At 47.6% G+C, this 23,719-nt stretch overlaps 6 protein-coding genes across 10 annotated transcripts; 4 read left to right on the top strand and 2 right to left on the bottom strand.

The window, feature by feature from the left end:
* The first annotated feature begins 12 nt into the window (after positions 1 to 12).
* Positions 13 to 3,225, top strand: LOC108158842 (maternal protein exuperantia-1). Of its 2 annotated transcripts, none has more exons than XM_017291563.2 (5): positions 13 to 219; positions 543 to 696; positions 784 to 936; positions 991 to 2,212; positions 2,511 to 3,225. In XM_017291563.2, exons 2-4 carry the CDS (start codon positions 556 to 558, stop codon positions 2,182 to 2,184), a joined length of 1,488 nt encoding a protein of 495 aa, XP_017147052.2. In that variant the 5' UTR covers positions 13 to 219; positions 543 to 555; the 3' UTR covers positions 2,185 to 2,212; positions 2,511 to 3,225. The 2 variants fall into 2 exon arrangements, with proteins under 2 accessions (XP_017147052.2, XP_017147053.2); XM_017291564.2 differs by lacking the exon at positions 13 to 219 and adding an exon at positions 355 to 416.
* A 45-nt stretch (positions 3,226 to 3,270) lies between these two features.
* On the top strand, positions 3,271 to 8,111 carry LOC108158841 (protein fem-1 homolog B). 2 transcript variants are annotated; one of them, XM_017291562.2, is made up of 7 exons: positions 4,830 to 4,911; positions 4,981 to 5,080; positions 5,478 to 5,760; positions 5,820 to 6,562; positions 6,634 to 7,049; positions 7,114 to 7,346; positions 7,406 to 8,111. In XM_017291562.2, the coding sequence occupies exons 1-7, from the start codon at positions 4,892 to 4,894 to the stop codon at positions 7,567 to 7,569; spliced, it is 1,959 nt and encodes a 652-aa protein (XP_017147051.1). In that variant the 5' UTR covers positions 4,830 to 4,891; the 3' UTR covers positions 7,570 to 8,111. The 2 variants fall into 2 exon arrangements, with proteins under 2 accessions (XP_017147050.1, XP_017147051.1); XM_017291561.2 differs by lacking the exons at positions 4,830 to 4,911; positions 4,981 to 5,080 and adding an exon at positions 3,271 to 3,626.
* LOC108158848 lies at positions 7,785 to 9,448 on the bottom strand. The gene is made up of 3 exons (XM_017291571.2): positions 8,635 to 9,448; positions 8,340 to 8,558; positions 7,785 to 8,271 (listed from the first exon to the last, which is right to left on the bottom strand). Exons 1-3 carry the CDS (start codon positions 8,768 to 8,770, stop codon positions 8,177 to 8,179), a joined length of 450 nt encoding a protein of 149 aa, XP_017147060.1. The 5' UTR covers positions 8,771 to 9,448; the 3' UTR covers positions 7,785 to 8,176.
* A 42-nt stretch (positions 9,449 to 9,490) lies between these two features.
* On the bottom strand, positions 9,491 to 23,619 carry LOC117188406 (slit homolog 3 protein). Its single transcript, XM_033392240.1, has 6 exons — positions 22,804 to 23,619; positions 12,301 to 12,712; positions 11,042 to 12,229; positions 10,829 to 10,975; positions 10,677 to 10,762; positions 9,491 to 10,609 (listed from the first exon to the last, which is right to left on the bottom strand). Exons 1-6 carry the CDS (start codon positions 22,818 to 22,820, stop codon positions 10,006 to 10,008), a joined length of 2,454 nt encoding a protein of 817 aa, XP_033248131.1. The 5' UTR covers positions 22,821 to 23,619; the 3' UTR covers positions 9,491 to 10,005.
* LOC117188407 (lysozyme) lies at positions 13,173 to 14,219 on the top strand. 2 transcript variants are annotated; one of them, XM_033392243.1, is made up of 4 exons: positions 13,175 to 13,618; positions 13,673 to 13,761; positions 13,849 to 13,912; positions 13,973 to 14,219. In XM_033392243.1, the coding sequence occupies exons 1-4, from the start codon at positions 13,465 to 13,467 to the stop codon at positions 14,104 to 14,106; spliced, it is 441 nt and encodes a 146-aa protein (XP_033248134.1). In that variant the 5' UTR covers positions 13,175 to 13,464; the 3' UTR covers positions 14,107 to 14,219. The 2 variants fall into 2 exon arrangements, with proteins under 2 accessions (XP_033248133.1, XP_033248134.1); XM_033392242.1 differs by having other exon boundaries at positions 13,173 to 13,618; positions 13,849 to 14,219.
* LOC108158847 (lysozyme) lies at positions 14,672 to 16,306 on the top strand. Of its 2 annotated transcripts, none has more exons than XM_017291570.2 (4): positions 14,672 to 14,788; positions 15,575 to 15,728; positions 15,787 to 15,939; positions 16,003 to 16,299. In XM_017291570.2, exons 2-4 carry the CDS (start codon positions 15,581 to 15,583, stop codon positions 16,197 to 16,199), a joined length of 498 nt encoding a protein of 165 aa, XP_017147059.1. In that variant the 5' UTR covers positions 14,672 to 14,788; positions 15,575 to 15,580; the 3' UTR covers positions 16,200 to 16,299. The 2 variants fall into 2 exon arrangements, with proteins under 2 accessions (XP_017147059.1, XP_017147057.1); XM_017291568.2 differs by lacking the exon at positions 14,672 to 14,788 and adding an exon at positions 15,110 to 15,211 and having other exon boundaries at positions 16,003 to 16,306.
* Positions 23,620 to 23,719: the final 100 nt, after the last annotated feature.

Raw genomic sequence — 23,719 nt, 5'->3', positions numbered from 1 at the left:
CCTTGATTTCGCTCAAACTCGGGCCATTTTCGACCTACCGGAAAAATCCAGACAAAAATTCATTACGTTCTAGTTTGTCGTACGGATTGTTTCTTTTTTGTGAGAGCTCGTCGGAAAAAAGCATTTTGCTTTTGCCTTTTGAAAAAAAGGGTATAAAGTTTGTAAAATCCGAAAGAACCGGTCGAAAAAAAAAACGCGGAGAGAAATTCAAAATAAAAGGTAGGCCGAAAAGTGCTTGAAGATAGTGAGAAAAGTAATAGTGATAGTGAGATAGAGAAAAAAAGATGGCGCTTGAAGTGAACCTAGACTGGAAATAAACCGTAGCTTTGTACATATTTCCACTCCGCGGTGTAGATCAGTGCAGGCAGTTTTTTGCAATCCGTCAGACATTCCACAGCCAAAACGCTGCTCAAGCGGTTCGCGATTTTATTTTTTTTTTGAGAACAAAATTTTCTTTGTTTAGAAAATTTGAGTTTTGTGTTAAAACAGTAGGCCTACTCGGTTGCTAATTTTATTTTTTCGAATTTCCTGGTGCTTCTCAGATATTTTTTCAAAATGGTTGCCGAAATTTCTGAAGATTCTATTACCATTGCCGCGGCCGATCAGTGCGTGGACATGAAGGAGGTGCTGCCGGCAGGGAACTACATCCTGGTTGGTGTTGATATAGACACAACTGGACGACGCCTGATTGATGAGGTTGGTATTGTGTCGGAAGGGGCTTTGACCCCCTGAGTCGGACCTAACCTAACTTTCCTCTACGTCTCCCCTTTGCCCATTTTCCAGATTGTCCAGTTGGCTGCCTACACTCCAAAGGACAACTTCCGGCAGTACATCATGCCGTATATGAATCTGAATCCAGCCGCTCGTCAGCGTCATCAAATTCGTGTGATTTCGATCGGCTTTTATCGCATGCTGAAGTCGATGCAGACCTACAAGGTACATTCATACCTACACTCCCGTTATGTCCGCTAATTCTAGCTTTTTTCTCAGATTATCAAATCTAAATCGGAGGTTGCTGCCCTCATGGACTTTCTCAACTGGCTTGAGATGCTGGTCGCCAAACAGCCCAGCACTGATGGCATCGTTATGCTCTATCACGAGGAGCGTAAATTCATACCCTACATGGTATTGGAGGCGCTCAAGAAATACGGTCTGATTGAAAGATTCAATCTTACGGTGAAGTCTTTTGTCAACACTTTCAATATGGCCAAGACCTCCCTTGGCGATGCTAATATCAAGAGCTGTGGTCGCAAGCTTTCGTTGCTCTTGGCCAAGTCGAATAATGAAAGTGCCAACAAGGAGAATAAACCTGAGAATGTCAACAGAAACGGCAGCAGCAACGATAAGGGCCACAAGAATGGAAAGAATCAGGAGCATGACGTTTTCGAGGGGAGTGCCAATGTGCGGGCCAAGATGGTCTACGAAGTGGCCCTGCAGTTGACCAACTCTGACCGCACATCAAAGCCAGAGTCTTCGGAGGCATTGGTTAACCTGTTTAATGCCGTGAAACCATTCGCCAAACTTGTCAGCTCGGACGTCATGGAGCTGCAAACCCAGAACGAGAACATGGACCGCCAAAACTCGTTCCGTCCAGTCTTCTTGTACTATTTCCGCACCACTCTGTACCATCGTGTTCGTGCTGTAAAGTTCCGCATCGTGCTGGCTGAAAATGGCTTTACTTTGGAGTCTCTAAAAGCTATTTGGACCGAGAAGCGCAAGGAGGGCTTGGAACTGGCTCTGACCGATATTGATACCCTGAAGACCGAGGAAAAGACCGAGCTGGTGGAGCTTCTGGACAGCTTCTTCGACCCAAGCAAGGCGACAATCAAGCCGAGTTTCAAGCCCAAAGGCAATGGCCCTCGTCGTCGCGTTCGGGCTAACGGTGCAGCATCATCAAAGAATGGAGCCATGAGCTCCCGTTCTACCAGCACTGAATTCGGTGCTGGTGGCGACAAGTCCCAGAGCGACGGACTCAGTGCCCCAGTGCCGGACTCCACCACCAAGTCGCCCTCGCCCGGCAAGACTGGCGGACGTTCTTATCGCAAACGCAACCACACTCGCCACAGCTTTGGCAATGCTAAGGGACCCAAGAAGGCTGAGACACTGAACACAGCGGCCCCGGAATCACCACCAAAGTCGCCAGTGGCGGCGTCCACACCAGTGGCTATTGCTGCCACCAACTAAAGCTCCCAGGAGAGGGGCTACAGTGCAAGTAATTAAGTTTTTATTTTTGTTTTTTTTTTTTGCCTTACTTTTCGCTAGTAGTGCTTTGGTAGATTATTATTATATAGTGCATTAGCAAAGCTATCCCAAGTCGAGATTACCTTCTCGGGTACGTTGTAGATTGTTGATTAATTTTATGAATTGCCCATGCTTGTATTATACCATTGGATTTGTACATAAAGAGAATGAATCGAAACGTGATCTTTCAGCAGTAGCGTAGCTGCCAGTGCTTACTCTTATTCCACTATTCTACCAAACGAATTCTTATGAAAATATCAAAATTGCAGCCACCAATGAAACGGACACTAAAACCCCATTGAATAGAAGATAAGAACGAAGGATGAAAAAATTATGACACTACGAACTTTTCCCTTTGCAACACCAACACAGATTAGAAACAATGTCAAAATTTAAGCGTAAACACACATCACAACGAGACCCGTGAAGACTAAGAATTGAATGTTTGTACAAAACACTCGCGGCTGAAGCTTGCTGTCGAGAAGTGCTTAATCGAGACGTTTTAAAACAATTATTGTAACTTGGATGTGCGCCCAAAGCGAAGTGCTGTGCCCACGCTACCCCACACGAAATATCGACACATTGATGCGTACAAATCGTTGCGTTTAGACATAGTTTTCCAAAAAATACGATGTACAACTGTACTGTCGGAGGGCTATTGGAAAAATATGATCCCAATAAACGTCTCGATTAAAATTTTGCATTGGGCAGGTTGACACACTAAGCACACTAATAGTTAAGGAACCCCTATCAGGTCCCTGGCCCAATGTTTAAAATTCCACTTGAAAGCTTAAGTACACACAAAAAAAACCACACTCACACATGCCCTACTGCAAACACACACACATAATCAAATCAACTAAGAATGAAGAAAAAGAAGGAAGCTTCAAGCTCAAATCACCTACTCAAACATGTCAAAATATTTCAAGGTGTATTTCATTTTTCCAAAGAAATGTATGAATAAACGATTAATTATAGTGTAACCATATATCGAGCGCATCACTAAGTGTGACCGCATACCACTGGAAAGAACCATATGATTCGCTGGCGATCGTTTCATTTCTTTCCGTTTGCTAGTGTTCAGTTCCTCTTGGTATTTGTTTTTGTGAAGGTTTTAAATGGAAGTCGATCCGGAAGAGCTTCAGGAGGAGAATACATCGTTCTACAATGGCTATCCACTTGACTTTGAGTACTTTAACATGGCCCACGGCATGCTCGTGGAAATCAGCGAGGAGCTGCGCGAAAAGTTCCCTCATGAGGAACACTTCAAGCTACAGCAGCTGAACACTCTTTACCTGGCCGCCCGGAGCAGCCAGATGATGAGATTCGTAGAGGCTCTCAACACCGCCAACAGCAAGGCGGTGCAGACATACCTGGTCAATACAGTGAGTACCGTACCCTATGGTTTGGCAGGTGCAGCAGTGTTATGGCATGGAAACGAGCTGCGCGCTGCCTGTATTTACTACTGCGTCATTAATGAAAATCATTGCTATATGTATACGTATTTGGTTTATATGTAAACTTGATGTCTGCTGCCGCATAGAGCGCATTTTATACGATCCATTGCTGGTTTTTGGGTATTTACTTGGTTTGTCATTGTTTATGGGAAAGTGTGAGAGAGAAAGAACGGGAATGAGAAGAGCTCCATATGCTCTTTCCAATATACAGTAGGCACTCGATAAATAGGAAAAAGTAAAATTTTTTTCGCTTCCAAAGTTATAATGTACCATCCACAGATATACATACATACATACATATACAAATCTTTATTAAAAAAAAACATTTGTGTAGCATATGTATGCCTTGCTTAATGGACATTCACCGTACTCGTTTATAACTTTACTGCCTGCCAAAAAGACAAGTAAACAGTAATTCTGTTAATTTGCAAACTTAATGATCGATTCGCGCACACTAAACTCTATTTAAGGCCTGCACAGTCACTGTCACATTGAAATATCTGATGGAAACAGGCACTCGGAAAACCATCTTTGACCAATTACTCATGGCTGGGCGTAGAGGGGAGGGGGGGGCGGACAAGGGACCAGTCGGTACCTCTCTGGACACGAATTTGGCCTGGCGCCAGATCGAATAATTTTCGGTTTCCTGAAATGTGTGTTTATTAATTTGTTTACTAACCAAATTTTGTGCACACCTCTTGGCAGGAGAGAGGGGATCTGATCGAGAGATTGGCCGTAATCTAATCGAACACAAATCCAATCCCATAAATAATGCAACGTAGGTCTAATCTTTATGGAGTCTGAAATACGATTGAATTTTGCGTTCAAAAGTCGAATTTATGCAGCGGCTTACTCTTCCTCTTTTTCGATGACTGTGGAATGCAGGGAAACAGCTGCGGGCGGTAAACAAACCCCTGGATGGTATGCAAGGACCTCTCTCCGGGAACAGCTGTTTGGGCCGAGGGCTCGTGCGCAGGCGGTCTGCTCTCTCCCTTTTGATTCAACCCCCAAAGACCAATGGGTCTGAGCCTGAGCCTTCCCTTTACGAGTGTATCTTTCATATGCTAACTTAGGGTTGGGAATCGAGAGCTCGTTTCACTGGCGAAGTTTTATCGAATTTTTTCGGCGTTCGTCCGGCCTGGCAGGACCTTCTATGCCTCGGCAGCTGTCAGTTAAAAATTAGATTCCAGGCCATGAACGCGGAGCTGTATCGGTAATAGATTTCCTCCTCCATCGCTTGGGGCTGAGCTCACAAACATCACTCTCTATAACATTGTTGCAGCACACGGAAACGCTGGTACGAGTCCGCCTGGCCAGGACCGAGCTTCTGGCGTGGTGCTAACGACACCATGCCCGTGTCCAGCTACATAACGTATCCGGCGGTGAGTGCCGACCCCCGCAGCCAGCAGTTTCTTGACCCAAATGCTCTCTAAATGCAAGGCCAATACGCAATTGTCATCCGCGAATCGCCTTGTGCTTGGACTTTGGCCAGCCTGGATGCTGTTTTCCCTGCATTCATATGGCGCTGGCTTGTAATTTGTACTCTCGCCGTGCCAAAAGGCGAACAAAGAAAGCGGTTGGCCCCCGCCACCAGCGTGCCGACCAAGTGACAAGAGCTCTGCTCCGCACGGTTTTTCCCAAAGATTTATGCTTTACATTTCGTTTTACATTTTCCGACGCACTATTTTCGTCCAACCTTGACTGTGAAACGGCTGCGCACGCACATCATACGCTAACCCGTCTAATTCTCATGCTCACTCACTCTCCCCTTCTCTGTAGAATTTCGATCAGCCAGATGGACAATCGCTGACCCCGCTGACGATGGCCGCCATGTCGGGCAATGTGACGTTTGTGAAGACCCTTCTCTCGCACTACGATGTGGATCTGGAGAGGGAATGCAATGTCATCTTCGATGGCCTGGTGGTGTATGGGGCCACAGCCCTGTGGGTGGCTGCTGGCATGGGACATCTACAGATCGTAAAGATGCTGGTCCAGGCAGGAGCGGCTATCAATCACAATACCAAGGCGCAATCATCGCCCTTGAGAGCTGCCTGCTACGAAGGTAGTGCTACGAACTAGTGCTTCTCTGAGCTTTATTCATATATTTCCATCCCATTTTAGGACGCCTGGACATTGTCCAGTTCCTGATAGAGCACGGAGCCGATGTAAATGCCACAAATCTGTTCAACAACAATACATTGATGATTGCCGCCTACAAGGGGCACCATCTAGTCGTGAAAACGTTACTGCAGAACGGTTCGCGTCCCAACGATCAGGCGTTGTGCGGAGCTACTGCTCTGCACTATGCGGCCGAGAGCAGCAACCTGGATGTGGTGCTGGTTTTGCTGGATCATGGAGCCACATTAAAGAAGAATGAAATCGGCATAACACCCGCCTTGCAAGCAGCCGAGCGGCTGAATGACGATGTCGTCGAGGCCTTCATACAGCGGCCGGATCTGATGAGCCTCGAGGAGCAGATCACAGCATTGGAACTACTCGGCGCCACTTATGCCAATGACAAGACCAAGTACGACATCAATCGGGCCTACAGCTATCTGCTGCGGGCCATGCAGCTACGTTACAGCGATCCCCGTGGCGTGATCCGCAAGAAGGTTCAGCCGCCAGTGCCCGCCTATGACAGTTGGTTTGAGACCGAGAACCTGCCCGAGCTGAACGCCATCAAGCTGAACCATCACTCCATACACATGGAGTCGCTGGCCATACGAGAGCGCATTCTGGGACGCAACAATCCGGACGTCCCTCAGGCCATTGTCTACCGTGGAGCTGTGATGGCGGACCATGGTCGCTTCGACCAGTGCCAGGTGCTGTGGAATTATGCCATCGATCTCCGCATGCGTAACAATGTAACTAGAAATGGAGACACCACTCACTTAGGTATTTAAATTGATTTGCAAATCCATCCATCCCTTTCCAGGTCTCTGTGGATCGCGATCTGCTGCGCTTCGCCCAACTGTTTGCCCAAATTCTGCGCGCGGATAATCACCGCCTCACCCTAGACCACGTTCTGCCCGTGCTGACCAAGTGCCAGCAGGAGATAGAGAACAACAAGTTCAAGATACGCCAAGCGAAGCCAAATACGTGTGCCAGTCTGCTGCAGGACCAGAACAACCAGAACTGCATTACAGCTTTGTATTTAATCAAGATTGTTACTCAGCTGGCGCGTCGCAAGAAGGACCAGGACATCAACGAAGAGCATATCCAACAACTCTTCCTTGTGGTCCGCAAGTTCATACAGAACGACACTCGTCTCAACGATGGGCAGACTCTGCTACACATCGCTGTCAATGGTGTGATGCCTGTGGATGAATTCTACACGAATGAGATGTGCAGGTAAGCCACGAAGTGGTTAGCTCCATCTGCGACTATGGGTACAGTCACCACTCTCTGCTAATAGGTTCCCCTGCTATGCCACTGCCCTCGTCTTGGTCCACTGCGGGGCCTCTGTGGTGGCCGTGGATGCAGCTCGCAACACGCCTCTGCACGTACTGGTGTCCAAAGTGAATTCCTCGCAAGACCGACAGGGCGAAATGGCACGCATTCTCCAGCTATTCGTGGAGGCAGGAGCCCACTTGGATGCAGTTAATGCTGCGGGACAGACAGCGGCCGCGGCCTGCAAGTCTGGCCTGGGTAAGTGCGTCATTTCATCATCAGTGCATCATCCACTAACCATGTCCTCCGCCTTGTAGCTACCTTGGCCAACCTACTGCACGGTCATCAGAATGCCCACACCAGCCTCAAGTGTCTGGCGGCCCGCACAATAGCCACCCACAGGCTGAACTTCAAGGGTCTGATACCTATGCAACTGGAGGCGTTCATCCAAATGCACAGCGTGCACAAAGTGCTACCGTAGATAGCCAAAGGGAGCAATACCCCACCCCAATTACTGAGTCATTATAGCTGTGTGTAGTATACTCTGAGTGTATTCTGAGCCATGTCGGAACGAACACATATACGTTTATGTATCAACTATATGTACAGCCTTTAGCCATGTGTATGTTGGTCTGTACGTATATCGAATTTAGCGACTTAATTTAGCCAAAATGAAGAAAGGAAACGTTTACGTTCTATTTTTGTACACTTTTTATTTATCATTCGCCATTCTTAATTTATTTACAATTACAATCTGCAACAACTTCGACTGTACTTGGACTGACTGTTTGTTTGTAACCATTAACCATTAATCGTTAATCATTAATCATAACCATAATTATTAATCATACTTCTGTAGAATCATTTATACATTTTTCTATGTAAAACTATGTACTATGAGTGGTGTAATTAATGTTATTCGCAGTGCAAGAGGGCGCAGGCCACCTAAGTTCAATCAATCGAATTGATTTTGTTTCGTTTAGGTGCAACTAAAATAAAGATCAACCAAAATCTATCTGTAAATCACAGCGGACAATGACAAACTACCAGTATGTACAAATCAATCCTTAGCTAAGTATCCCTGTTGTCTAAATATTAGCATCGCTTATCTTGTGATTATTGTGGCGAACCTGTGGGTATACCTGTGGTTGGCGCATTACCTCCTCGTACGTCGGTGGCGGCGCTGAAAATTTATGGAAGGACAAGAAAAACGATTACCCCAGACAGACACCACACATTCAGCTGGCTTACCATTGATCACATAATCCTCATCGTGCATGTAGGCCGGATTAATGACGGCATCTGTGGGATAGGCACGTTCAACAGTGCGCTCTTCCAGGGTGGAGCGTTGCGAACGATGCGAGTACCGCTGCAGGTTTTCTGTGTTCCTATGAAAGCTATCCAAATAGTGGTCTTCGCTCTCCACATCCTCATTCTGCAGCTGTATCACATGCACCGAAGGACGACGTTCTAAAGAGAAAAGAGAGGTACGTATGGATGTATATCCACAATACGCTCACCATCATAGCGTACACCTCGGACTCACCCGTATCGGCTATGGCATCTGTGTAGTTCTCGCCAAAGCGAAACGGTGCGGCCAAGGACTTTTTGCACTTGAGAAACAGCACGATCAGTATCCAGCCCAAGATGAGAACCAGATAGACAAACCCCAACATACTCATGTAGAGGCCGTACTGTGTGGGTGCCCAGCGAGGTCCCGAGCTGGAACTTTTCCTTGGAAACAAGCTCTCTAAAGTGTATATCCAAAATCGATAAAAGCTGTCACGTTGGCGGCGTCGTCTAGTGGAGTGGTGGTCATTGTAGTCGCCTGACGGACTGGCACTGAACAACTAACAATTCACAAAGTCAGCCTGCAAGCATGAAAGGCGGGACCGCTACCGAGACTGGGGTTGGCGTCGCCATATCAGCGGCTGGCCACAACAGAGCGGAGCCAGTCGGCAGTGGGAGGCACACTCCCGACTGAGGGCGAGAGCCGAGAGCCAGGGCGTAGACGCATGAAGTCCAGTTCAATTTTGGCCAGCTTTGATTTCCGGATAAGCATTTAAGAAACCGATTAGGTCGATAAACTAGCGCTAACGTTTGATAAGCAGGGTACCCTGGGTGGTATACATAGTATTTGGGTTATCATCCCGCCCATTACATGGCGCAGTTTCCCTTGGGATGATGTATGAGCTATGAGCTCATTTCCATTTAAAATGAACTAATTTAGCGGATAGTTCGCCTCCTCATACGCATAGTTTGTGTCGAGGGGGCAGATGATGTGACCGTGACGTCATGGCTGTAAGGTTAACAGCCCACTTAGCATTATGCGGCTATTTGGTAATGTCCCACCTAATAATAGACCACCACGGAATTGGCCCAACTGACCTTATGAACGGTACTTCGATTGCAATTGGCTTTTATTTCTCTTTCCACAATGGTTTGCATGCTCGGTTTTGTGTGCCTTGAAATTGGTTAATAAATTATTAAAGCCTTACGACTAAGAGGGTCATGACTTATGGTTCCGTTCCTAACTTTAAGGAGGCGTACCCTTAACTAACACTAATTCTAGATGGGCGCTAGGGGGCTACCTGCACAGTGGCGGTAAAAACAATAGTATGTAGTACCATTACATATTAATTTCTGTGTTGAATTTAATTTTTGTAATGCATTTTTTGTAACATATTGGCACTACCACTATTACTCGGACCGGAGCTGTCAAGTTGCCTGGGGTTCTGGATTGTGTATCGATTAGCTTATGGCACGAGTGGGTTAGTGTTGGGCCAAGTATTTGGATTAGTGCAGTGGGTCCTTAGGGCTACGGCCTATCCTATGCAACTACGCAAGTCGGTACAGTTTCTGCTGTACTATCACATGTTTTATTGAGTGGGTGTGCTGGGGCTGCTGCCTCCTCTCCTCACAGGCTCGTTGTGGCCTGCAGCTTGAGGTAGCGTGTTCCGCTCTCCGCGTCGGCGAGGCGAGCTATGTGATCTGAGGCGGCGTAGCAGGTGGTCGCCGTCGGAGTGCCCGGTCGACTATTGTTGTTGTTGTTTTGTATGCTGCTGCTGTTGCTGCCGACGCTGCCATTGCTCCTGTCCGCGCCAACGCCGCTGCCGTTGACACCGCCCGACTGCCTGAGACGCGTGGCGCCCCAGATGAGGACGAGCACGGAAGTGACCAGGACGCCCAGACCCAGGCCGGGCAGGAAGCTCTTATTGAGGGAATCTATGACAGTGTAGCTGTGCAGCAGCGTAGATTGCTGTTGAGGATGCGTCTGCTGCTGCTGGCTGCCCGCAACGGTGTTGAACTGGCGCTGGTTGTGCTGATAGTCCTCGCTGACATCCTGCTCATGGGAGTCGGGCTTCAGCTCGTTGGGCGTGTAGTAGGGGCGTCGCTGGTACTGGCGCGACACGGGAATGGAGCCCGGACTGCTCAGCTGCAGCTGTGTGATGTTGGAGCATCCAATGTTCAGGTCCGCCTTGGGATTCAGCTCTTGGACCATCACTAGACAGAATCGGTAGCTGCGCGTGGGGGGGGGGGGGGGAGCCGTGAGTGGATCAGGCATTTTGGAAAAAGACAACTGCTTACCTTTCTCCTATGTCCAGGGAGGAGCTGTCGGGAACGATAACGCTAACCGTGTTCTGGCCATTTACCACCTTGCTCTCGCAATGGATCTGCAATGTGAGTGGAATGCGGCTTTAAGCAGGGGCCATCAAAATAGTAGATTTGCTTGCACTTACCGGAGAGTTGTCGATAAGTATCTCATTAATGTTCTCCTCCTTGTAGACAAAGATAGCATCGCACATGTAATCCTTCTTGCTGAGATTCAGCAGCCAGGTAAGGATCAGCCCATAGTCCGCCGAATAGTGCAGATCGTGTAGAATAATCTGCGAAAGGAAACGGTCATATTTATCTGCACATTTATCGCACTCTGCTCCATTTGTTCCTCTCACCTCCTCTGACAAATCCCTGACGGGAGACGTCTGATTCGGCTTGGCGAAGGTCTCCAGATGCTGCATAATGTTGGCATTGTCCTTCTCCACATTGTCCATGTCGCAGCTGAGCGTCTCCACGGGCACCTGAAGCAGCGGAGCCCCCTCAAGGCGCGGCGGCGTCACACAGGAGGCAGTGAGGCTGGAATGGAGCTGGGATACCTGCAGCCACTCGGCGAAGGGACGAATGCTGCAATCGCAGGAGAGCGGATTGTCCTGCATCTGGAGGCTCTGCAACTCGCGAGCTCCATCCATGGCGTTCCTAGCCACAATCGAGATGTCGTTCCCGGCCAGTCGCAGCTCCCTCAACGAAGGCAGCGGAGCTATCAGATCCGAGGTAAGGGCGCGCAGGAAGTTATGCGTTAGGTCCAAGACGGTCAAGCGGCTCAGATGTTGCAGCGAAGAACTGGAGATGGCCACAATGCCATTGTAGCTCAGATCCAAGCTATCCAGAGCGCCCAGTCCGTAGAAGGCGTGGTCCTGGAGGACATCAATTTGATTGTGGCGCAGCGAGAGGCTCACCAGACGAGAGAAGTTGGCCAACGCCTTGTTCTGAATGCTCTTGATCATGTTCCGATTGAGGTTCAGGCTCTCCAGGTTCCGCATCCCAGCCAGTGTCTGCGCGCTGAGCGGACCATTCAGATTGTTGGCCGTAAGGTCGAGTTGCCGCAAGCTCAGGCACTGGCTCAAGGATCGCAGGCTCTGGGCATAGTCGCCCAGGCGATTGCCGCCCAATTTAAGCACCTCCAACTTCCTCAGATTGCTGAAAGTGCGCTGCGATATGCTCGAGATCTGATTGTTACTCAGCTCCAAGTAGACCAGATTGGTCAGGCCCACAAAGTCGGCCGTTCCCAAGGCCTTAATTTTGTTGTTGGCCAAATCCAAGCGTTCGAGGGCTCCCAGCGTTGACAAGGCGTTCCAGGGCACGCTAAGCAGAGCGTTTCCGGGGAGCCCTAAGGCCTGCAGGGGGCCCTTAATGCCCAAGAAGGCGGACTTGTGCACTCGCTTGATCTCCCCCGAGGAGATGACCAGGCCATGCAGAGAGACACCGTCGAAGATCTTCGCGTCGCTCAGAAAGGTCACGTTGCGCAAGGAGCAGTCAAGCAGCGATATGGAGTACGGGGAGGTGCGCAGCCTATCCGCCAGCAGCTGTAAATGGAATCGAGTCAAGGGTTAAAAGTTAAGAGAGGTCCAACAAGGCATCCGGAGTGGATTCTCACCAGTAGTCCGTGCAGATCTATGTTGCATCTCAGGGTGTGGGGCAAGTCGCAGCCGCACTCGAGTTCCGCGTTCCGAGAGCCCGTTATGTTGGGACACTTCCATTCCATGAGGCCATCGTCCACGGGCAGCGGCAGCGAGGAAACCTGCTCGGCCTTCCTCTTCTTGGGCGTACTCTTGTTGAAGTACTTCACGGCGGACTTGGATTTCCCGGTAATGGTGGTGGTGGTTACGGGCACGGCAGCCGCCGACACCACATAGGCAGTGGGTGTGGTTGCGGTGCTCGTAGATGGCGCGGGGACGCTGGTGCTGGTGCTGGTGGTCGAAGCCGCTGCGGTGGTGATATCCTCAAGCAGATCCTTGAGTTCATTGGCCTCTGTCAGCACAGAGACCAGACATATCATCACAAATAGGCTGCAATGCAAATGGAAAAATTTTCATGGAAATTATTGTATTATTGAAAGCAAAACACTTGGATACAACAACAGAACGGCAGCGTTCGTTGTGCGTTTTTAGGTCAAGCAGCGCCACCGCCACTGACACTCTGACACACATACAGTGTGGCACCCGTAGGTGTTTGTGTCCAGCGGCCAGTGGCGGCGGCGGTGGTGCGTCTCACGCTGGAATTTGTGCCTGTATTGTGCCTGCATCCGAGCTGATCTCTGCAAGACAATTTGCCAATTTAGAGCTTAACGCAATCAAAACTCGAGCGATTTATGCACTGTGAGATAATCTGTGGTCTTTACGGGTTGCGGAACTCAATGAAAAATTTCAGATTTCACGCATTTTCTGCCTCCCAATAGACGTCCAATCCTTTGCGGTGAGTTTCGAAATTTTCATGATAGATGTTTTTATTTCGCACAGTCAACGGCGAGGCGAGTACCCCCAATATATTATGCATCTCACCGAACAGGCCACCACCCCAAGCGTATCGTCACGTCTTGTTGCGCCTCGCAGTGACACACTTAAGTTGCGTGCGAGGCTTTAAAAACCCAGAATTCGGTCGCTACGCATCCAGTGCCATAGAAATAATTCCGCAGCAAAGTGCCCAGTGCTCGCAGTTGCCGCGGAAGGAAGCGCCACAAAGCCCCACATACAGGATTAGCAGTGGTCCCCCCTACAACATTTGGACAGTCTACTCTCACTCTCATTATATCCCCATATCCATGGCCAATCAGATGCACAAGAGTGGTGCCCTGGTCCTGGTCCTCAATCTGTTGCTGCTGACGCAGTCGGAGACGGAGGCCAAGCTGCTGACACGCTGCCAGCTGGCCAAAGAGCTGTTGCGCCACGACTTTCCGAGGAGCTATCTGTCCAATTGTGAGTGGTAGGCCCAGACAAAGCTTTGATTTAACCGAGATCTGTATTTGCTAGGGGTTTGCCTTGTGGAGTCAGAGAGCGGACGCAGCACGTCCAAGTCCATGCAGCTGCCCAACCAGAGCGTCAGCTATGGACTCTTTCAGGTGGGTTATCTCATCCACTCTCTGTAGCATGTCTATCTATGAGCAGCTCATACTCATACTCATCCAAACCAAACCACAAATCAACAGATCAACAGCAAAAACTGGTGTCGCAAAGGTCGTCGCGGTGGCATCTGCAACATCAAATGCGAAGGTGAGTCGTCCGCCCACGCGCGCCCAGACGTTGAGAGTATGAGAGAGATTTGTATTACAGAGTTCCTGAACGATGAGATCTCAGATGATTCACGCTGTGCCATGCAGATCTTCAATCGCCACGGCTTCCAGGCCTGGCCCGGTTGGATGAGCAAATGTCGTGGGCGCACGTTGCCCGACGTCTCCCGCTGCTAGGACGGGCTGCCCCCAGACTTGCCCACAATTTCCCCGATCTGCTCTCTAGCCTTAAACGTACTCTACTATTACTCTAGCGACTAATTAATAAACAGCTTAAGCCATGATGCCCGTACGATAATGTATTCATTCTGCGAAATGTGCAAGGCGCAATTTTTCGCAAATATTTCCAGGAATCGCCACTATCAGCTCGCAGCGATGCGATCCCAAAGCTGATACTTGACTTAACCTTTTTTGAACTTTGCTTTATTCGACTGATAAGACAGTACCCAAAGTATTGCTTAAGCCTAGGCAAGGCCATGAGAATGCAGACGGATGCACCCCAAATGGGGAGAATCCCATCCCTCAGACCACAAGTCCACGGGGAGGCAGTTAAGCATATCATTAAGTTCAATGTGCAAGTGCCTTATCAGCTTAATCACCCAAAACGGAGAACGTTGGCGCTGAGAGAGGGAGGGCCCGACAATCGGTACGATCGGTGGAGAGAGATCGGCGTTTGGGGAGAGAATTTCCTAAGCGCCAATGTATCTGAGAAATACTCGAATTCTCGTTGGGCTTTCGATTTTAGTACTTCAGCTCGGGTCAGAAGCGTCGCACCTGGCAGCAAGCGAGCAAGCGACCGAGCGACGTGTGCAAATGAGATTGTAAAGCACGCCATCGCATACGAAGCCCACGAAACGCGGTAAGAAGATACGGATACTCGCGCACAGCAGTTTATAATTATACTCGTAGATACAGATACTCCGCGAAACAAACTCGTTTCCTGTTGTTCTGTTCTGCGTTCACTAACAACATGAAGTAAACAAACAGTTTGCTCTGCTCTGCCTGAAGTGTCTGTCGGGAGAAGTCACTCAAGTCCGTTCTCGTTCCCATTCTTTGCTGATCCGAGTATGCAAATCAAACAAAAGTGAAACGTGTACGTGCGTGTACTTAATGATCTATCCAGGCGCTACATTGTAGTGCCGTAGATTGTATACTTTTTGGCACCTTGAGAAGGTTCTAGGAGAAACAAAAAGATGGATCGTACAGAGATAAATAGATAGGGAGATAGTTACGAATCGGAATCGAAAGTCCTATGACGGAAGACGGATTAGCACATCGACAGGTATAGTACATGGTTTGATAAAACAATGAGACGGAACCATGTGGAAGTAAACAAAGGCATCAATTTGTGTGGTCATTTATGATTAGCATCCAAAAAGCTATTAGATTTGTTTCTAAGAGTATCATTCACTCCATAGATGTCCCCTTTTAAGCCACATAGAGAAATAGTGCATATGGAAAAACTGGAAATTATGCAACCAAGTTCGAAGAACTAGGCGTGTGAGTGTGAGTCTGACTAATTAAGTATGCCGATAAATTATTATAAAGCCAATACACCAGACCTATCAAAGTGAGCCGAACAGTTCGCCAAATACTTTGTACCTTCTACCTGCTGGGGCTCTACGATAATGTCGCATTTTTTCAGTTGAAGATGAAACATTTTTGCCTGTGTCTGATGCCCGTGCTGGTCCTGCTGCTGTTGGGATCTGAGCGGGCGGAGGCCAAGAAGTATCTGCGCTGTGAACTCACCCGCGTGCTGGTGGAAAACTATAACTTTGACAAGACTTTTCTCTCCAATTGTAAGTGGTTGGAATCCTCGTTTTAGTTAACGCCCATTGACATGTATTTCTCCCGCAGGGATTTGCCTGGTGGAGCACGAGAGCAACCTGGACACCAGCAAGATAACGCGCAAGGAGAATGACAGCAAGAACTATGGCCTTTTCCAGATCAACAGCAAGGACTACTGCGCCGAGGGACGCAAAGGCGGGCAATGCAATATGAAATGTGAAGGTAATTTAAATGCTCACCACTCTCTATTGATTCTGTATCAACCACATTCTGTTATCTTTTTAGATTTCTCCAACGACGATATTGGCGATGACATTGCCTGTGCCAAAATGATCCAGGAGCGCGAGGGCTTCAAGTACTGGAAGAGATGGGATCGCTTCTGTCGGAATCCTCAGAATCTGCCCAATCTGCGTGTGGCCTGCAATCTACGTAGCCTGTCGCCGCTGCGCACACCCCGCAGTTTCTTCTACATCTCAGGCTGATGACTTACTCCTATACATATAATACATGCATAGACCTCTCCAGATACTAGTACATGTACAAAGTACTAATGTATATAAATTTTGCATAATTGCTTGTTTACTCCGCATTTGTTGCATGCCCACACACACACACACGGGGTTGCGATATGTGGATAAAGGGGGCCCTCTTTCTGTGTCCGCAAGTTGGCGACCATCGACAACTGGGCCTGACAATGCAGAGGCTGAGCGAAGGCCCAGACCAAGACTGAGAATAAGACCTTCAGTGGGCATGGGGGCATGTAATTGATAGCTGCGGTGCAACATGTTGCAACTCGATTCCCATTCAAAGTCAATCATACAGACTTCTTGGTACAGAGAATGCACAGAGAACAATATCATTTTGCATTTCCGCTCAACAAAGGCGGCATTTCCGTTTGCCGGATAACAATTGAGCGAGTGGTGTGTGTGTTCTATAACGCACCGCAGGGCATCGCATCGGATCGGATCAGGGAAGCGTAGCGCGCAGAGCCATGGTAACAGGTGGAAGCTCAAAAATCAGAGCGTAACTACAATACAAATTGTACGAGACAATGGCCAAACATGGCCAAGAGGAAGCACTGGCCCTGGCTGTCCGGGCTGTCCAGGCTGCCTGGCTCTCGCTGCCCGGTTCCATTAGAATGCGCTTTGCATATGTACGTGGTCAAAATAAATCAGTTCTTGGTAGAACAGACAAGTGCTGCGTTGACCATTGCCTGCAGGGGCAGTGGCAGGGGCACAGGGGTCTGCCAACATCCTCAACAATAAGAATTGTTTAAAATGCAGCTCATACGCTGGCCACCCGACTCCTCCCCTGTCACGCTAACTGGTCAACGGCTCGCAACGTTTCAGTGCCTCTAATTTCCGCCCTTGCCCTCTCCACACTGTGGCTAATTATGCATAAAATGCCACGCCTCACACCTCACAGGATCTCCTCGCATGCCCTCGGACCCAACCGCTGACTCAGCCAGATGGGAAGCACACTCAATCACATTTCAGAAGATAGTTTGGCCAACTAGCCGACTCCTTGGTGGCTGTTTGTTTGGCTTAAAACTTGCCACAGACTTGCTAATCAATCCACAACCAGTCGGGTCTGAGTCCCAAACAAAACCGAGCAGAGTCGGAGCCATCGACGACACCTCCTCTCAGTGTGCAGACTGGAGACGCCAGTTTAGGTTGATTATTCATCTGAGCAGAAATCAGCCAGCTCCCACACACCGGAGCTACGACTGTGTGGTTGGGAACGTATTTCGAATGCTCTTTCGGGATGCTCTTCTACTCCTGAAAAATGGGCACAGACTCTCCTTAAAACTCTCTTAAGACAAAACATGTCTTAATTCAGCGCGAATAAGAAATTCTTAAAGATTTTCCCAAATATATTGCTCCAAAAATATAGTACAATGATTGGTTGGGAAGTTTGGACCGATTTTGTCTTCTAAAGCTTCTAATAATGTTTTTTTTCTTTCAGTCAAATTTTGTTCTATCTTTGAGTGCCTCCAGTCCAGTTCCCCCAGCTGATGGACTCCTCCAACTCCTACCTACCCACTGCCCAGGGCTCTGTGTTGTGACTGTTGGCTGTTTCGCGCGCTGGTGTGTAGGCGCACAGTTCAAGCGCCATCATCATTATCATCGTCAGCCGGAGCCAGGCCAGCCGAAACTGACTGGAATTAAGGCACGTCAACGGAAATAAACCTTCTCGCACGCATTCGTGTGTTAGTGCACATGTCTATCCGTGTGAGCCAAATGGTTGAAAATGGATCGAGTTGGGTTGGTAACGGCATTGCAACGTTTTCTGTGGAACGGACCGAGACGAAGAGAAGAGATTTTGCTGCCTGATGATGATGCTGGGGCCGATGCCAACTCGCAGATGAAGACCAAAAGATACAAAGATATGATAATGATGCAAGCTGACTCTGCAAACTTGCCGCAAAATACAAAAAATACGAAACTGATTGAAAAATGAAATTCCAAAATGCAATCACTCGCTGCTATTAACAAATCGTGTAAAAAGTGTTTTTCTTTTCTTATTTATTTCTCACATAAGTTAAAACTTAAACTGGCACACAAGCCAGCTAAATATATTATAACTTTTTTCTGTTTTTCTGCTGTTTGGTTTTCTAAGCCCAACTTTTTTGCGCTCCCCAAATGGCCAAAACATGCGATAAGCCATTGAACAATTAAAAACGCGTTTTTTGCTGGCCTGCCTTCTTTGGCAGCCAATGAACGAGCAACCAAACAAAAAAAGATAAATAATAAAAACCGAAACTGAACCATTGTCGCTTGACACACCGAAGTGCAAATTCTCTTTGGAAGGTGATGGTAGACTAAGGAATGACTTGAGGTACATACTACATTGGATAAATTAAGGGGGATAATTACTCCAGTAAAGATGTCAAATCTACATATCTAAACCTGCTATTAATTGCTTGGTTTAAGTGCTATCCAAGCAGAGAAGAACCACACATTTCTGTCCGAATTACAGCATTAATTAAAGTTCAGCTGGAATGTAGTTTTTATATTACTTATCTTTTTTAAAGTATCCGCCACCGAATGACATGAATTGCAACAAAAACAGCAGCCAATTGGCCAGCATGTTGCTAATCATAATGACAGCAGCATGTTGCATAGGTTAAAGGCGAAATTACCAATTTGCTATATCTTTCGGTAGTTTGTTTGGTAGTTTGATAGGTTGGTGGTCTTTTGCGCCATATTGAATATCAACCTGCTGTGTGGCATTGTTCGCGCGTTGAAAGCGCAACGAAATGTGGCGTGGCTCTTGGATGTGTGTCGTGGCTGGCTCGGCTCTGTGTGGCAGATGAAATTTATGCCTAGCATGAAAATAGTAAAAGTTTGCTGCAAAAGCCAGCCAAAGGTCGAAATGTCACGCAAGTGGCAACCACAGACGTGTTGCACACAAGAGGGAAAAAAACCGAAGCAGCTGCTTTCGAAATTGAAGTAGCCACAAAGCAAAAGCAGCAACAATTGTGGTCTGGCGTGAGTATTTAGCATGCCAAAAAAAAAAAATAAAAAAGGAGACAAAAGGCGACAGGAAACAGAGGCAAAAGGGATTTAATTGTGTGGCCCATCCTGGGCCAGGTACCAGTTCCCCTACTACCCCTTGAGCCCTGTGAGAATTCCATGTGTGAATGACGGGACGCATTTTCTTGTGTCTGGAGGTAAGACGGAAGCGGATGCTGATCCTTGTCTGAATACAGAGCAATGTAATATTGTATTTCTATATAAATATGTATGTACATACGATTACGAGTAAAAAGATAAATCCATCATATATTCAATCATAATGCATAAAGTGATATTCGTGAAGACAGAAGCTTTAATAAACCCTAAAACCTGTAGCTGAGGTTTAACGATCAATTTAAATTGAACCCCTTAATATATTTGGTAATTAGCGAGAAAAATAAATTAATTTTTGTTAATTTATCTTAATAATATACTCATAATATCAATAATTTAATAAAACACAAAAATTAATTTATTAAACGTTTTGGAACCACCTTGGTCTGGTATTTACTTGCTGACAATTGCCAGATGATATTATTCATTATGCCACTTGATTTTCAGAATATATGTATACAAAATACACGCCCCTTAGGGCAAGTGAAATGAGCTACAGGAGGAGGAGGACGGTCGATGTGGATGCCCATAAATTCAGAGCCTCAAATTGCTTTTAGTTGTTCGCGGCGGCTGCCGTCGGCCATATTCATATGCAAATGGCAGACAAAACACAGATTCCGGGCAACGAAAATCCAATTTAATTTAAATTAAACACAACCTGGACCTGGACCTGGACCTGGTTCATTCATGCTCAGAGCTCGGACTGACTCAGAGGAGCTCGTAAAATGCAAGATTTGGTGAATAAACTAAAAATGCAGGCGAACAAAAGCCGGCTTAAGACCGTTCCACCAAATAATGGTTTGTTTACCTTGCCCCAGGGGGAATCGGATCGTATGCCATGGGATAAGCCAACTGTTCATCTCAGAGCCACACATGTGCGGACCGAACATACATAAGTAGATTTAAGAGCGGCCTCTGGTCCGCAGACTAACAAAGAGCCCCTGACAGAAGTTCGACTTGCAGCAATTGCCGTCACTTACGGGCTACTTTGTCTCCGATTTGGTTAATTGTTCGAGTGCCGGTGCTTGCCCGAGCAGCTGCCCACGTGAGCGTTCCATTAAAAAGTAATTTGCCCAACAGAAAAACTGGAAATGAAACAAAAGCGCCAAAGCCAAATCCCATTCAAACAGCAAAGACACTGGCAGCCAACAGACCGAGCCTCGGCAGAGACGACAGTCAGCCGCCACCCACACACTTCCGCTGACTTGTCTCTCGGCCCACTCTCAAAAAATAATACACACTAATTTTATTTCTCCGACTTGACTTGTTGTGGCTGTTATTTTATCGCTGGTTTTTGTTTGGAGGAAAAACAAGTTTATCAGCCCAGTGATTTGCAGTTGCGGTGACAATTTTACCAACAATTTGAGACTAGAGAGCGAGCAGGGAGGAAAGATTGAGTTAGAAACTGGGTTTGGAATGAATACAGCAGAATACAGGATGCCTCAAGGTTAAAGAATATTACAAACATTGAACTAGCATTCGTAACAGTCATCCCAAATGGTAAAAGATGAATCTTTATGTATTCTTTGATCTGAGAATAATTGGTTTGATGTTCTATTTCCCCGCGATATTATTCCAGAATCCCTTAACGCTAGCATTTCATGAAGAATTCCCCTCCCCTCTGTGCACACCAGCTCAACCAGAGCAGGCCATAAACCACACAGAAAAACCAAGTTCACAGCCCACACAAGCCCCAGAGAGCGAGTGGAGGAGCAGACCGCCAACGCATGTGCATAATGCTAAATCGACTGTTAATTGCGACATTTCGAAAGCCGTCAAGTCGGGCCGAAATAAGCGAGATCCAATCAAATGGAAATCGCTGTTCGGCAGTCAAAAATTGAATCAAGTCGGTAGGAAAATATTGAACAAGAAGAAAGCTGACTGGAGCCAGGGCACGGAAATGGGTCTGAAAATGAACTAAATTAAAGATATTATGCGACAACATACGACATGACACACACATTTATAGTCAATCGTCGAGCCCACACCAAGAGCTCCACTCCACAGCCCACACACAAATGCAAATGCCAGAGACAGCAAAGAGCAACAGCGCCAACTGCTTCGGCTGTGGCTGCGGCCGCGGCTGCGGCTGCGGCTGCTCAGATGCTGGGATGCTGCGGAGGAGTATGCTAAGTGAATGGCTAGATGCCTTATGTGCACTGCCAGAAATCCACACAGATCATATGGTGGGGATACCAAGAGAAACCCCTGGCATGTCCATTCCTCGAGGCAGTGTTTAGTTTCGGTTAAGAATCATCTTCGGGGGAGATCATCTGACTGTTAACTTTATTATTACCTCGACGACGACACACTTTGGGCACAAAAGTAAGTGGGCAGCAGGCATCTATCTCTTGGTTGCTGCCGCTGTTGCGCTCCCATTGCCAAATTTGGCAACTTGTTGTGGAGCAACCAGCCAACAGTTAAGACCCAAGCACCAGAGACAGCGCCAGCAGCAGAAACAGCAACAGACACCAGCTACGAAGTAACCAAGTAAGTGGCACAAATGTATTTTTATTTATCTCTGCTTCTTGGTTATTTTTCCCCCTGTACGAGGGTTTCTGTCGTTTCATTCCCGCATCAAACGGACGCCCACAGACGAGCAAACAAAAGACTTAGGCAACGAACTTGCCGGGCCATATCCACACAAACCGACGGAGAAGAACAGGGAGACGGAGGCCAAGCGGCTAATGAGCCACATGTAAAGCAGTAAAAAATTATATAAACATTAATTATGAACAATCTTTTTTCCGCTTTCATTGTTGTTGTAGGCGTTCGAAAATGAAATGAAAATACAAAGATTTTCTTCAGCTGTAGCTCAAGTAGAAAGATCCAGAGCTGCCTGCTGTGAAAATGATAAGTTATAGAAAATCGGGAGAAGACATATTCGGTGGTAGAGAGAAGGAAACGCAACGAAAAGCGCTAATTGCGCGTAAAACCGAGCAGAAGAGAGCCCGAGCCACGGCCTCCGTGTGTGGGTTTACTTTGTGTGATGCATCTCGCCCCCCCCTTCCATTTCTTTTGTATCTCGTCTGTTGCGTGGGTTAAAGAAACTCCACTCCCCTTCCCCCCATCCGTTGTTGCATGTAAATTTGGAAGATATTAGCCCGTGAAACATAACGAAAGATGAGACAAACGCAACGGAAGAGATGACTTCAAGTTGATCGAAATCTTTATAGGAAAACCATTATAATTTCCAAAGCGAAGCGGCCTTCGGGCGACGGCGGAATTGAGACTGACTCTGATTATGCCTCAACCGAATAGCAGTCAATTAGAGTGTTAATATTAAATTAAAAGCCGCTAAGTTCTCTAGCACACGAAGAGGCTACAGAAATCGCCATATCTTTGCATATGCCGTTCCAAGGTTGTCAGACCTCGATTTCTACAGCATAAATCGTTGTGGGCGTACTTTTATTTGCCTTTTGTGGCATTAAATTAGCCCAGACCTGCGACTCACCTTAGCTTGGGCCACATCTTGCTGCTTTCTGGTTGCTGGCAAAGTCCGGAGATGGTGTGGCGCGGGTCTTTATCAGCGTGCGAAACTTAAACAGAGAGCAGGCAGGCGAGCGCTGGCAACGTTCATAGAACAATAAACCGCATTAACCTGGCCTCTACCTGGCACTGGCACTGGGCACCCTGGTACACACACACACACACACACAACGCGACTGTCTTCTGCCTTCTGCTCCAGAACGTATTTAGAATGCGATAAAGATCTTTACGGTGCACTGACGCCCAGGGAGCGACAACGGCGGCAGCGGCAGCGGCAGCGGCAATAAATGGAAGGAATGGAACGTCAGTTGACACCGCTGGAGCTGGACAGAAGGCTCACACACACACACGCACACACGCGGACACAGTCGAAATTAAAATTTCATTCATGAAAAACTACCGACCAACCGACTCGAAGTGCAAGTAAACTAGTAGTCAACTGAAAGAACCGGAAACGGATGCGAATCCGACGCTGTTGATGTTTGTCTTGCCCCCCGCCAGGATTCCAATAGTTTTTAGGGATGATGACGCGGACAAAGACGATGACGTTGATGACGGGTCAGGTAGGCTGTGTGCCACTCGCAATCGTAACTCCACTGACAACTGGCGACGACCGTTCTTCAGGTATTGTCAAATTTGCATTTTTCACATTTGCCGCTTGAGACGAACGTTTGCTGCATGCGGCAACTAGCTGCACATACACAGAGACGGAGGAGAGCAAACGCAATAATCAACTGCCACGAACTGGACCCGACCACGTCTGAAACTTGACTGAGCGGCCTACGTTCAGGTAAGGCGGCTCGAGCCGCCACCAGAATGATTTCGTATGCGTTGTCTGGCTGTGCATCTGTATGGGTGTGCGCCTGGGTGTTTGCCTTCGC

Source organism: Drosophila miranda, chromosome 3, assembly GCF_003369915.1.
Source record: "Drosophila miranda strain MSH22 chromosome 3, D.miranda_PacBio2.1, whole genome shotgun sequence".
Classification (NCBI taxonomy): Eukaryota; Metazoa; Arthropoda; class Insecta; order Diptera; family Drosophilidae; genus Drosophila; species Drosophila miranda.
This window is presented reverse-complemented; position numbering and strand designations above follow the sequence as displayed.